Below are 12,891 nucleotides of genomic sequence, written 5' to 3' on the forward strand. Positions count from 1 at the left end.
TTTCAGGTGAACAGCAAAGGAACTCAGCCATACACTGTTATTCTTCATATAAAGTGTCATTTTTAGGAGGTTTTTGTTCTGAACTTTTTATTTTAGCTCAACTACTTTATCTGTTACTAGTACCCAGAGTAAATGGATGTCTTACTTTTTAAATCAGAGCATATCTAGTATTTTTATTTTATCCATATCTGTGAATAATAGATTGGCTTTTTTTTTTTTAGTTTTTTATTTTTTTAAATTTTAAAATCTTTAATTCTTACATGCGTTCCCAAACATGAACCCCCCTCCCACCTCCCTCCCCATAACATCTCTCTGGGTCATCCCCATGCATCAGCCCCAAGCATGCTGCATCCTGCGTCAGACATAGACTGGCGATTCAATTCTTACATGATAGTATACATGTTAGAATGTCATTCTCCCAAATCATCCCACCCTCTCCCTGTCCCTCTGAGTCCAAAAGTCCGTTATACACATCTGTGTCTCTTTCCCTGTCTTGCATACAGGGTCGTCATTGCCATCTTCTTAAATTCCGTATATATGTGTTAGTATACTGTATTGGTGTTTTTCTTTCTGGCTTACTTCACTCTGTATAATCGGCTCCAGTTTCATCCATCTCATCAGAACTGATTCAAATGAATTCTTTTTTACGGCTGAGTAATACTCCATTGTGTATATGTACCACAGCTTTCTTATCCATTCATCTGCTGATGGACATCTAGGTTGTTTCCATGTCCTGGCTATTATAAACAGTGCTGCGATGAACATTGGGGTACATGTGTCTCTTTCAATTCTGGTTTCCTCGGTGTGTATGCCCAGCAGTGGGATTGCTGGGTCATAAGGTAGTTCTATTTGCAATTTTTTAAGGAATCTCCACACTGTTCTCCATAGTGGCTGTACTAGTTTGCATTCCCACCAACAGTGTAGGAGGGTTCCCTTTTCTCCACACCCTCTCCAGCATTTATTGCTTGCAGATTTTTGGATTGCAGCCATTCTGACTGGTGTGAAGTGGTACCTCATTGTGGGTTTGATTTGCATTTCTCTAATAATGAGTGATGTTGAGCATCTTTTCATGTGTTTGTTAGCCATCCGTATGTCTTTGGAGAAATGTCTTTTTAGTTCTTTGGCCCATTTTTTGATTGGGTCGTTTATTTTTCTGGAATTGAGCTGCATAAGTTGCTTGTATATTTTTGAGATTAGTTGTTTGTCAGTTGCTTCATATGCTATTATTTTCTCCCAAAAGGCTGTCTTTTCACCTTGCTTATATTTTCCTTTGTTGTGCAGAAGCTTTTAATTTTGCTCTCTCTTGTTCTGGAAATCCTCTTTCACAGATAGTGAATGTCCTGCCCTCCTCCTCATCTCTAATCTTTTTCACATGATTTCTTTGACTTCAGATTTACAGTGCATTATGAGGACATTTCTTGAATTTTTAAAATCACTAATTGGTTGTATATTTTTCTATTTAATGCTTTTATTTGGTTATTTTGGCAGTTTGGGTTTTCTTTTTTTTTCCTCCCCAAACACATATTCTGCACTCCTGGCAGCTTGCTTTTTGCTTTAAATGCTGTTCTTCCCTGGCTTCAATAGAAACACTGTAATTTTTTTCAACCTCTAGTGTTTTTCTTCATTAATTCTGTTTCAGTTTGGGCTGTTAGTTTTGACTGGGTTATTGTTTGTCCTCAGTGTGTCTTATCAGGTTCTTTCATCAGTGTTTGTGCTGGGTGATTCTCAGGATGGTAAGTGAGCCCGCAGATGTGCTCCTCACAGAGAGTGGGCTGGGAGCAGATGCTCAGGGAGAGAGGAAGAAGTCTTAATGAGTGTAATTGTCCAGCAGGGGCGGATTGCCTAGAGTAATGAGAAGACAAGCCTGGGTTTTGCTCTTTACACGTAGTTCATCCAGACTGCTTTGGTTGTATGATAGATACCTTAAAGTAGATGAAACATCGATTAAAAAGGGTTTAATTACCTCTCTTCCTTTGGATTGAGTATAAAAAATTGTGTAATCTGGTGCTTTTTAATTATTCATTTTGGTGCTTACTTTTAATGAAGTTAAGTGTGGTATTCCCAAGTTAAAACCCTGAGTTTTAAGCAAAAAACTCCAGATACTATCAGTCTCTTTTTTTGTGTATTAAGATACTAGTTGATGATTGTTACCAGCAAGCACCTTTGAACTGATATTTTATAAAATAATGATACTGTATTGAAGATTGAGCTCTTTTTTTTTTTTTATACCAGGCATATCCAAGGGACCTTGATGTGAAAATTGTCTCTCAGACTGATAATCACTGTACTGTTCTCTCAGGAAAGGTTCCCAAGACGCGTGAACCATTTTTTCATTCCATCTATGATATTTTTCTTATTTCAGAAGTACAGGCTGTTGCTTACTTCAGTTGTCTGTGTATTTGATATATTCCTCTCATTACTTTTCATAATCTGCTTTTCCCATTTTGGTTAGAAATAGAGTAGAGATTATGATTTAGATTGAAGAGGGTAATATGTGAGAAATTTTAATCTTCTGTCTTTTGTTTTTGAGAGGTAGGTTATTAAAATCAAACTAAAAACCAGAGAGCCCTAGTGTAAGAGGAACACTGCGGGAAACAGGAAGGCCTTCCTTCCTAGCCTTTATGGCATATTAAATCTCCTAGAGGACCTAAACATATGGAAAGAAAGACAGAAGCCGGGTTTTGATAGCCTATGACAAATCTTATATTACAGAATACTTACATAGACAATGCTTTGCATGTGATATTAATAGAAAAGAGAAAACATAGGGCAATTAACATTTATTTAAAAGAGAGGGAGTGATAGTGTGAATTCTGAGCATGAGAAAACTGGAAACCCAGGCTCCTTGAGGGCGGGTACCATGTGTGATCATCATTGCCTACCTATTCAGTGCTTGTCACTGTCCCTGATAGCTGGTAGGCCTTTGGTTAATGTATGTTAGATAAGCAAATATCTATTTGTTGAATAAGCTGAAGAATGCCTTGACGGAAATAATATATTTGGGCAGAAGTGAAATGAAAAAGGCTTCAGAAAATATGAGGACATAGATAGATGATTGAACACATTAGGATACCAGCCTGGTTGGAGCTGTGATAATGAGCAGGAAAGTTTTGAGAAATTAGGCTGTCAGTGGTAGGTTCGGGTCAAATTATTAACTATAAATAGTTTTGATTGCTAGACTTAGGAATTTGGGATTTGTTTTTAAAAACAAAGTGTGGTTTTGGTGAACAGTTGGTCACATTGTTAAAGTAGTGTTTTAGGAAGACAGTCTGAAGACACAGTGATTGTCTTCAGGTTGCAGTAAGAAGAGATTGGAGACCAGCTTTCATTCCAGTTGCAATGTTGGATAGGGATTCTTTGGCCAGTAGTCATGCTTAATAAAATTATTAATATTTCTTTACATGTAATATGTTACATACAGGTGAGTTTTAAGCCCTGGTGATTGAACAGAATGACATAGCTGTCTTTTTCATTATGTATTTAATTTTCCTTGGCATTTTGTTGTTGATCTTCATGGCTTTTCTATGAGATCATGGTATAAATTTTGAATACATTTATTCTTTTCTTATTTGCCTTTTGTTAATGTCAAGCATAGCACATGAGACATTCCTTGTTGCTATGCAACTGCTAAATTCAATATTTAGTATTAATAAAACTGAGTGGCATTAAATTCAGTTAAGCAGAGTCGGCAAAACATGACTTAACGGTGTCTCATCAGTATTTGTATGGTTTAATGTATTGTTGCAGACATGCACAAAAGAGTAGTGACTTGTTTACAGTTGCTGTTTTGATCAAAATTAATTGTGGTTAAATCTTTGCTTTTATGGCCCGATTTTTTTTTCTTGTTTGATTATTTTTGGTCTTTCCCTTTTCCTGCTCTTTGATAATGTGATTCAATTTTTGTTAGTGTCTTTATGTTATTGATGTTTTTACTATTCTTTCTAATTCTGTTATCTTTTGTAATTTTTAAAATTTTACCCACCAAGGCTTTTATTTGATTTTTTTCTTCCTTAGTATTATTTTTTGCTATATTTACATTTTCCCTTTCAAGAATTTATGCTAAGCATACACATTTAAAATTTGTTATTATTTCATATAAATCCAGGTGAAAGGATATTAGATTTGCTCTTCAGAATAAGAGCCACCCATAATCCCCTTTAGTTATTTGCAGTGTGTACTTGGTACTTGCCAGATATTCAAACACTTTCATTAATATTTGTGAAGTTAGAAATCCATTTTGGGAGTAAGAGGGCTCTAGAGGCAGGCTACAGGATTTTTTTTTCTTTCTTTGTAAGCTAGTGTTGGAAATATCTAGTTTGCAGACCCAGGATAGGCAGTACCTAGCATTTCCTTCTCATTCCCTCACCACCACCTCCCCACCCTCAAAAACTTTAGCCCAACACTTAACCTCCCTAGTGTAGAGAAAAGAGGACATAGTGATTTAGTGAACAGTGTTTTAATTATAGTAGGCAAATAATAAACAGGGTAGATATTTCCCATTTGTTTGAATGGGTAGTTTGGTTTTGCTAATGTCCTTGGAATAATTTTGATGGGAAGAACAAAAGAGAGTTGAAAAACAATTGGTTGTTAATAATAAATGAAAAACTTAGAATCTAGAAATCATGAAAATAGTACAAGAAAGTCAAGTAACTACAGTGTGGATGGTACAAACTCTAGGGTTTACCCTATTGAATATGATGACTTAATATTAAGGACAAAGGAATCCTTTACAGTACAGTGTTACTCTTATAAGGAGATAAGATACTGTTTCTTGGGACCATCTTTCTTACACCCTTATTTTCCAAAGTCTTCCTGGTGATTGTGGTTAGGAAACGTCCCTGTTTGTGGGCTCATGTGCCCACCAGGCTATAGGATTTTAAATTAGTGGTTCCCTCACTTTTGAACATGGGGGTACTTTTTAACAATTGAAAAAAAATTGTAAACCCTTAGGTGATAATCAGATTATGTGACAAAATGCATAGTGACCCAAACTACTAGGAATTCAGTAACACTTACATATTTTCTTAATTACAATAATATTTCTGTACATTTGAGAAGTTGTGTGTACATGGAATGCACAAGACCATTTATTTCTTTCTTAAGGTCATGCTTAAAGGATGTGGATTTATAGACTTCTTGTTTTACTTACTTGAGCTCCAGATGAGGTCATGGTACATAAGAGTTTGGGAACTGCTGTACTAACCCATTATTTGTTGTGTTGTATGAAGGTACAGTTGTCTTCTCTTTTGCATTTTCCTCCTTACTCTTAATACCCATAGATGACAGCAAAGATATTTTTTAACTTGTTTTTCATTGAGTTAATCAATGGTATTTGAGGTAATATATTAGAAAAGTTTATTTTTTGTTTTCATTTTCTAAACATCTGTGTATAGGTATCTTTGAATTCTCTTTCTCTCTCTTTTTGTGTGTATAATCAGTGGTTCATAAAGGAACCCAGTAGTTACTGTGGCAGTGTGAACTAATGACAAAGGTCTTTTTCTTTTTGTGATACAAATGTTGTTTTCAGTGAGGCTTTTCCTTCTTAAAAAACTGTTAGATTGAAGAATCTATTAACTCAGTTCATATTCAGAAATACACTGTTTAGATTAACCCAGAAGACTGAAAATTTTGAAGCAGTTTGACTCTTCATTGGGAAAGGTGCCTCTTAAAATGAAGTTTGAAAGTTTATGTAAAGAGGTATTTGGAATTTTGTAAGATGGTAAGAGGCCTCATGAATTTACATTCCTTCATTGGTTATTTCTCCTGTTGTTTTGTATTGTCCTTGAATGGGTTGTGAATTTGTATTGAGTGTTAATCACTGACAGAAATGCAAATACTCCTTTTAGATTCGTCATTGACACTCTCCTCAGCATCCTTTGAATAATAATCTGGAGGTCCTGAGAATGGAAAGAAAGCACCATCATTTTTTCATGCAACTAGGTTAAAATTACTGTAGGGAATGTTATTGTAATAATGAATTTTTTTCATCCTTTCAGGGTTTGAAAGTATTCTTGAAGGGCTGTTTGGACCTGCATTATTAAAAGATCTCAGTTTATTTAAAGGTATTCAAAATCTTTCTTTGGTATTTCAAATTCTTCCTGGTGACATAAATGATATTTTGGTGACTTAAGCCCCAGTCTCCTTCTCCTTTTTATTCACAGTTTTATGTGGGATGACGGTATAGCCATGTAAGCATCTTTTTGTATGTAGTTATCTGTGATAATGCAAATATATTTATGAATAAGGTATATTAACTAGTGAACAATTATTGCAGATAAGGAGCCTGTATTTTTGGTGTAGTTAAACCAGATACTATTTTTGAAATTAGTTCTCATTTGTTTCCTGAAAAATCCTCTTTTGTGACTATTAATTTGTTATTCCTACTATTTTTGCAGACTGTGAACCTGAAAGCATTTCTGATTGGACTTTTGATGAAAATTGTCTGTTCTGTTGCTTGAGAAGAGATAAAGTAAAGGTAACCAAGAAACTTGTGAAACTTGTCTAGTGTGGTATTTTATAGATTTTATTTTCCCAAAACTTGGTTACTTTGATGGAGGATTTGTAGGAGTACGGATTCCATGTTCATTTATAAAGGATTTGATAGTAACTTGGTTTAGCAATTTAGACTGTTTCTAGTCTGTTGTTCAGTCTGTTGAGAAATCTGTATCCCAACATGCAATGCTCTATTTATGTAGTTCACTAGACAGAATAATTAACTAGGTCTCAAACTGTTGTGTTATTTTAAATATGAAATGTAATGGGAGTCATTTATATAGTAACAAGGACCTAGAGCAAGTAGTTACTAATTCATGTAGACTTACGATGGACTATGATTTAGGCCGTCTCATGTTTCTTCATAATATTTGAGCATGGATGCTGTTCGTATTCAGTGTAGAAACTGGCTGTACCTTAGGGTTTCTCTTGTTTTATTGCTTTGTGTTAAACATAAAAAGAATTTTGGCTTAGACGCTTCAGTTGTTGGAAATTATTTATAATGATTTACAGTCTTATGTTTCTTTTCATGGTATTTCTACTCCATGGAAATGTTTAAAACATTGGAAACATTTTTAATTCCTTCCTTTTCCTTGTACACTTCTGACTTCAAATCATTGACCGGGTTGTATCAGTTCTTCTTTGTATTGAATATCATTCTTTCTCTTTTCACAGTCATCACCGTAGTTCAGACCATTAGCATTTTTCTGGGCTACTGAAATAATGATTCCTCTCTCTATTTTTGTCAGTGTGTTAAACACTGGTACAGGGTTATGGAAATGTTAACCTTCACTCAGTCTGGTGACTTTACAGTTGTCTTTGGGATTCATTAGCCTAATGCTCAGAATCTCAGTACCCTCCCAGTTCCGTCCACTTCTCTTACCAATACTACTAGTCTCCTACACAAAATCGGTCTGATCATTTATAGCAAACAACATACTTTTACCATTTGGACTAGGCCATTGCACTTGTTCTTGAAAGCTTGAAATTCTGCTTGCTGTTACTCTTGCCTTAACTCCCCTTTCTTATAAATGGTATACCTCTGCTCTTACTGCTGGTTCAACACTTCACGCTGTTGTAGTAAATATTACACCAGTTATTTGTCAACTAATATTCTGCTTTCTGTTATTTATCCTTTTCTGTGTTTGAATCTTGTGTTCCTGACTACATTGTCAACTTCTGAAGACCACAGACCATGACTTACGCTTTTTTGTACCCTTGCATATAGCCGCTGTACCATTATTTACTATTGTTGGCAAGTTGCTTTAAAATCAAAGCTAATTTAAGAGCATTTTAATGTTCTTTTTTTATGGCATCTTTTTCTTGCTTAAGTACGTGAAAAAATTATTGCTGTGACTATCCAGGATGGTCTGTTTTTATTGAATTAATGAGTGTTTTGAAATTTATTGTGGTTTGGAAAAGACCGGAAAATTAAACAGCTACCGATGAAGTTTAAGTTCATCATTTTAAGCTGTGTGTCTTTGTGTGTACATTCATATATGTTGTGACCAATTATTGAGCAAGTTATTTAACAGGCATTTTGGACAGAAGGAGCCAATGATTGATTACCTCTTTTTTTCAGAAGAGGATTGGGAGGAAAGCTCTTCTGTGGTCAATAATAGAGTACAGTATATTCTTGTAATATGGTTGAGTTTCCCATTGCTATATGAGGATAAAATATTTCATGAATATTTTAAGAAGAAGATACAGAAATAGCAAGGCGTGGAACCATGTAGCATTTAACCACGTAGCAGCTGTTTTTACTGTTTGTAATTCTGTAATTTTTAGTTAGTATTCTAGTTAGAAAGAATATTTGTTTGAAAGGCCAGCTAGATCTGGGAAAGCTAGTTTTCTCCATTAGACATGTCACTAACTGTCTTTGGCATTTGTTTTTATCAGAGACAGCCATAGTGTCCGTGTGTTTGAAAATAGAGAGAGCCTGGAAAACATAACTTGTCAGATACATAGCTTTAGTTGTGTTAGATTGAAAGTGATTGTATTGAAACTCTTCCAGACAGTTGTGCATCTTATCTGAGGAGTAGATCCGGAAGTTAATTTTACCTACGTTGGGTTGAGGCTTGGCTGACTTTGGTGGTGGTGGTTTTAGTCGCTAAGTCGTGTCCTACTCTTATGACCCCATGGGCTGTAGCCTGCCAGGCTCCTCTGTTCATGGAATTTTTCAGGCAAGAATACTGGAATGGATTGCCATTTCCTTCGCCAGGGGAATCTTCGGGACCCGGGAATCGAACCCAGGTCTCCTGCATTGAAGGCAGATTCTTTACCGACTGAGCTATGAGGGAAGCCCGTAAGATTCCAGAAATGAAAGAAGTACGGGAGAGAGTGGTTAACAGCCAAGAGGTGGCAGCATAGAGCACAATATTGGAATTTTGATTTTGAAGTTGGCCTGGTGAGATGTCAGATAATGTTTGAAAAAGCTGTTAGAAATACTAGTCTGATATTTAAGAATGAGATGCAGGTTATTCCTAATTGTTTTTAGTTAATTTGATTTTCATTGGATACTATTAGAATGGATAAAATAAATACCTGCCCTTTCCTGGTGACTCAGTTGGTCAAAGAATCTGCCTGCAGTGCAGGAGATCTGGGTTTGATCTCTGGGTCGGTCAGGGAAATCCCCTGGAGAAGGGAAAGGCAACCCACTGTAGTGTTCTTGCCTGGAGAATTCCATGGACAGAGGAGCATGGTGGGGTACTGTCCATGAGGTTGCAAAGAGTTGGACACGACTGAGCAACTACTAACACTTTAAAAATATCTAGTGAAAAATATGAAGTTGCCTTTTTGGAAAGTATAACAGGGACTTACCTAGAAATTAGTAAAATGATTGTTCATCTACACTTCAGCAGTTAGAAAATATATTTTGTATGGGAAAGACAAGTAACATTTTTTTTGAGCACCTACTATGTGCCAGTTACTTTTATTTGTTCCCATTTAATTCTCACAACAACATCCCTATAAAGTTAGTTATAAAGTTGCTTAAAGTCATCCCAGTTTTACAGATAAAGAAATGGCAAGGATCAGAGTCTGAGTTATGGGCAAAGTCACATAACTGGGATTGGATCCATGTTTTTAGAGTACATGGATTTTGATTACAAAGCTAGAAACATGAATATGGAAAGTGGTAGAGTAAGAATTAAATAGTATTTGAAGTTACTCAGTTTGGAAGAGGAAGAGAATAAGAGTGTAAATGGGCATGAGTATATTTGAAATAGCCAGTCTCAGTTGTGGTAGGAGTCTGTTCATGAGTGACTGTCTACCTGCCTGCCTTACTTGGTTTCTCCCTTCTTTCCTTCCTTTCCTGTTTGTTCAGCATGTAGTAGATACTCTAAAATATGTACTAAATGAATAACTAAGAAGAAGTCAGTGTACATAATAAAGTTGGAGAATTATAATATTATAGCTGTTTTGACTGCTTACGTATGCCAAGTATATACACAAAAAGCTTTCTGTGTACTGTACACTTAAGAGGCTTTTATACTTTTCCTTAGCTTCTTTTTGAAATAATTTTAAATATATAAAACTTGCAAAAATAATAAATTCCTCTATACCTTGATTTCCCAAATGATAATGTCTTATGTAACCACAATACAATGATAAAAATCAGGAGATAAACACTAATAAGGTACTGTAATCTGCATGCCTTTCAGAATTCACCAGTTACCCCAGTAAAGTCATGTTTCTGGCCCGGGAGTCCATCTAGGACCACACTTTGCTATATGGCTGTCATGTCTGCTTTGTCTCCGTTAGTCTAATAGTTCTGTTTCTTTGCCTTTCATCACGTTGACACTTTGAAGAATGCTAGCAAATTGATTTGTCTGATGGTTCCTTATAATTGAATTCAGGTTATGCATATTTGGCAAGAATTGCACAGAATCGACGTGGTGTCACCCTTAGTGCACCATGTCAGGAAACACATGGTGATGTTTAATTTGATCACGTGGTTAAGACTGTGTCTGCCAAGTTCCCTCTACTGCGGGGTTTCTGTTTTTTTCCCTTTTGTGCTTGATAGGTATCTTGTGGAGACATACTTTGAGATTTTGTAAATATTTTTTTCCCATCATAATTTTATCGTCAATTGATTAATCTTGTCTGAAAAAAATACTAGCATGGTGTTTACCAAATGATGCTTTCCTAGTTCTATTATTTCTTCGAACTCTACTTGTTGAAATCTTACTGTAAGGAAGATGTTTCCCTTCTCTGTGTTTTTGTTGTTTACCTGTCAGTATTGACTCATGAATTCTTATTTTGTTCTTTGGATTATAATTTATTGCAATCATTATTTATTTTGTAGTTTGAGTTGTTTTCCATTTGTCCATTGAAAGCCCATTCTGCTTGGCTTTTCATCTTTTTTTTTTTTTTTTTTTTTTTTTTAGCATGTTTCTATCAATCTTTACCTTTTGGCCCCAAAAACTGTTCCACACTTAATCTTTGCTTTCTCTATCAGAACCCGCCAAAGAATCCTCATTTCTTTTTTTTTCTTTTAAACACCAAAAACATTTTGCCTTGGGGTATAGCTAATTAACAGTGTTTTGATAGTTTCAGATGACCAGTGAAGAGACTCAGCCATAAATATACATGTATCCTGATGCTGGGAAAGATTGGGGCGGGAGGAGAAGGGGACGACAGAGGATGAGGTGGTTGGATGGCATCACCGACGTGATGGACATGAGTTTGGGTAGACTCCAGGAGTTGGTGATGGACAGGGAGGCCCAGCGTAATGTGGTCCATGGGGTCACAAAGAGTCGGACACGACTGAGCAACTGGACTGATCCATTCTTCCTTGGTTTTTTATTTTTTATTTGGAAAATTGTGTAAGAAAGCAAAGTACTCAGTATACTCATTGGTACTGGAACATCATTGCTTTTAGACCTCCTTAGTTGTCTGAGCTAGAAAATATGTGTTAATACTTAAATATATGTACACATACACCTGTATTTCTATATCAGAAGCTATATTGTGATGCTTTTATTAATTGTAGGATTGTGTTGATAGCATGAAGAGCTGATCCAATAGTAGTGAAGGAGTACTGGAGAGAGAGAAAGAATTAAAAATTACTTTCAGTATTTCATATCCCTAAAAATGGACTAATTTTAAGTGATGAATCAGTGTATGATAATGGATGTTCTTGTACTTGGCTGAGATGGAGATAGCTATTATAAAGAGTTACAGATGTTTTAATAACTAAGGGTAATGTGAGATGGGATTTCGTATAAAAATATGAATTGTTTATGTTAAGTTTATTATAAGGCTATTATTAGTAAGTTTAGTATTTGACAATCAGGAGAATGTTTTAAGAAGTTAGGACTTGTGGTACATGTTTGAAGAATATATAGGGTCTGGATAGACAGATATAGGAGAGGCAGAGAATTTATTTTTGTAAGTAACCAGCAATAAGATTGGAGTAAGTCAGGAAGATCCCCTGGAGAAGGAAATGGCACCCACTCCAGTATCCTTGCCCAGAAAGTCCTGTGGATGGAGGAACCTGGCGGGCTACAGTCCATGAGGTCACACAGGGGTGGACTAGACTGAGCGGCCTCACTCTGGCTTTTCACTTCCATGATCATACCTCTCTCAGGCCCATCTGTTCTCGGGACTCGTGTAACTAGGTGCTTCCCACGCCTGTCACTAGTCTGCCATGCTGTGCTTACTTTGAACATTCCATCATTTCCTCTTTTGTGAGTATGCACTAATTAGAAGTTTTAGAGATATCCTTCTTACATTTTAATTTTTATTTCAATTTTAGCACATTGAAACTTATAGTAAGAGCAGATGCTAAATCTAAGTTATTATTTTCTCATTGTATTCTGCAGCATGTATTCCTGTTGAATGTATCTGTTTGGGCATATTCAGCACTGCTGATAATGACTTCTCTGTCATCTTGTCCTAGAGAAGCACAACTCAATAAGTATTCACAGTACCTATTATGTAAATGGAACTGTGGAAGAAAAATGTATGAATATAGTGCCTGTCTGTTAGGACTGAGAAAGAAGAAACAAATCTGAGAAGTTTAAGAGTTATTTACTTAGGAGACGACTTAAATAAATACAGAATAAGTTGAATGAATCCCACACATTAGTACATAATTAATTACTTACGAAGTTAAGTGTACAAATCTAAATTGCAAGACCTAACCTTGTTGTATTTCCAGAGGCTTTTATATAGATTATTTTAAAAGATTAAGGAAAACCACTTGACACGGTAAATCAGTGCTCATCCAAGATTCAGTATCAGTTTTTTTTCTGGTGGGGAGGAGGGTGATTTGTGTATGCATATGTGTGTGTGTGTGTTGTGTTTTTTTAATATATACTCCCAGTCTGTGGACTTTTTTCCCCTAAGACAAACACACAGATTCAGAGAAACCATTATTGGAGATCAGTTCTATCC

General features: G+C 35.7%; 1 protein-coding gene across 25 annotated transcripts in view; it reads left to right on the forward strand.

Moving 5' to 3' along the window:
- The window catches only part of LCOR (ligand dependent nuclear receptor corepressor), a 126,309-nt gene that overhangs the window by 53,193 nt on the left and 60,225 nt on the right, over nt 1-12,891 (forward strand). For 21 of the 25 annotated variants that reach the window (XM_069568205.1, XM_069568186.1, XM_069568201.1 and 18 more), the window contains 2 exons: nt 5,997-6,062; nt 6,396-6,475. The exons of the other annotated variants lie outside the window; for them this stretch is intronic. Coding sequence is in view for 7 of the 21 variants with exons in the window: in XM_069568201.1 (XP_069424302.1) it covers nt 5,997-6,062; nt 6,396-6,475 (146 nt within the window). In the remaining 14 variants the exon portion in view is untranslated. The remainder of the gene's footprint in view (nt 1-5,996; nt 6,063-6,395; nt 6,476-12,891) is intronic. 25 annotated transcript variants of the gene reach the window in all.

The sequence above is a fragment of the Ovis canadensis genome, chromosome 22, assembly GCF_042477335.2.
Source record: "Ovis canadensis isolate MfBH-ARS-UI-01 breed Bighorn chromosome 22, ARS-UI_OviCan_v2, whole genome shotgun sequence".
Taxonomy (NCBI): Eukaryota; Metazoa; Chordata; class Mammalia; order Artiodactyla; family Bovidae; genus Ovis; species Ovis canadensis.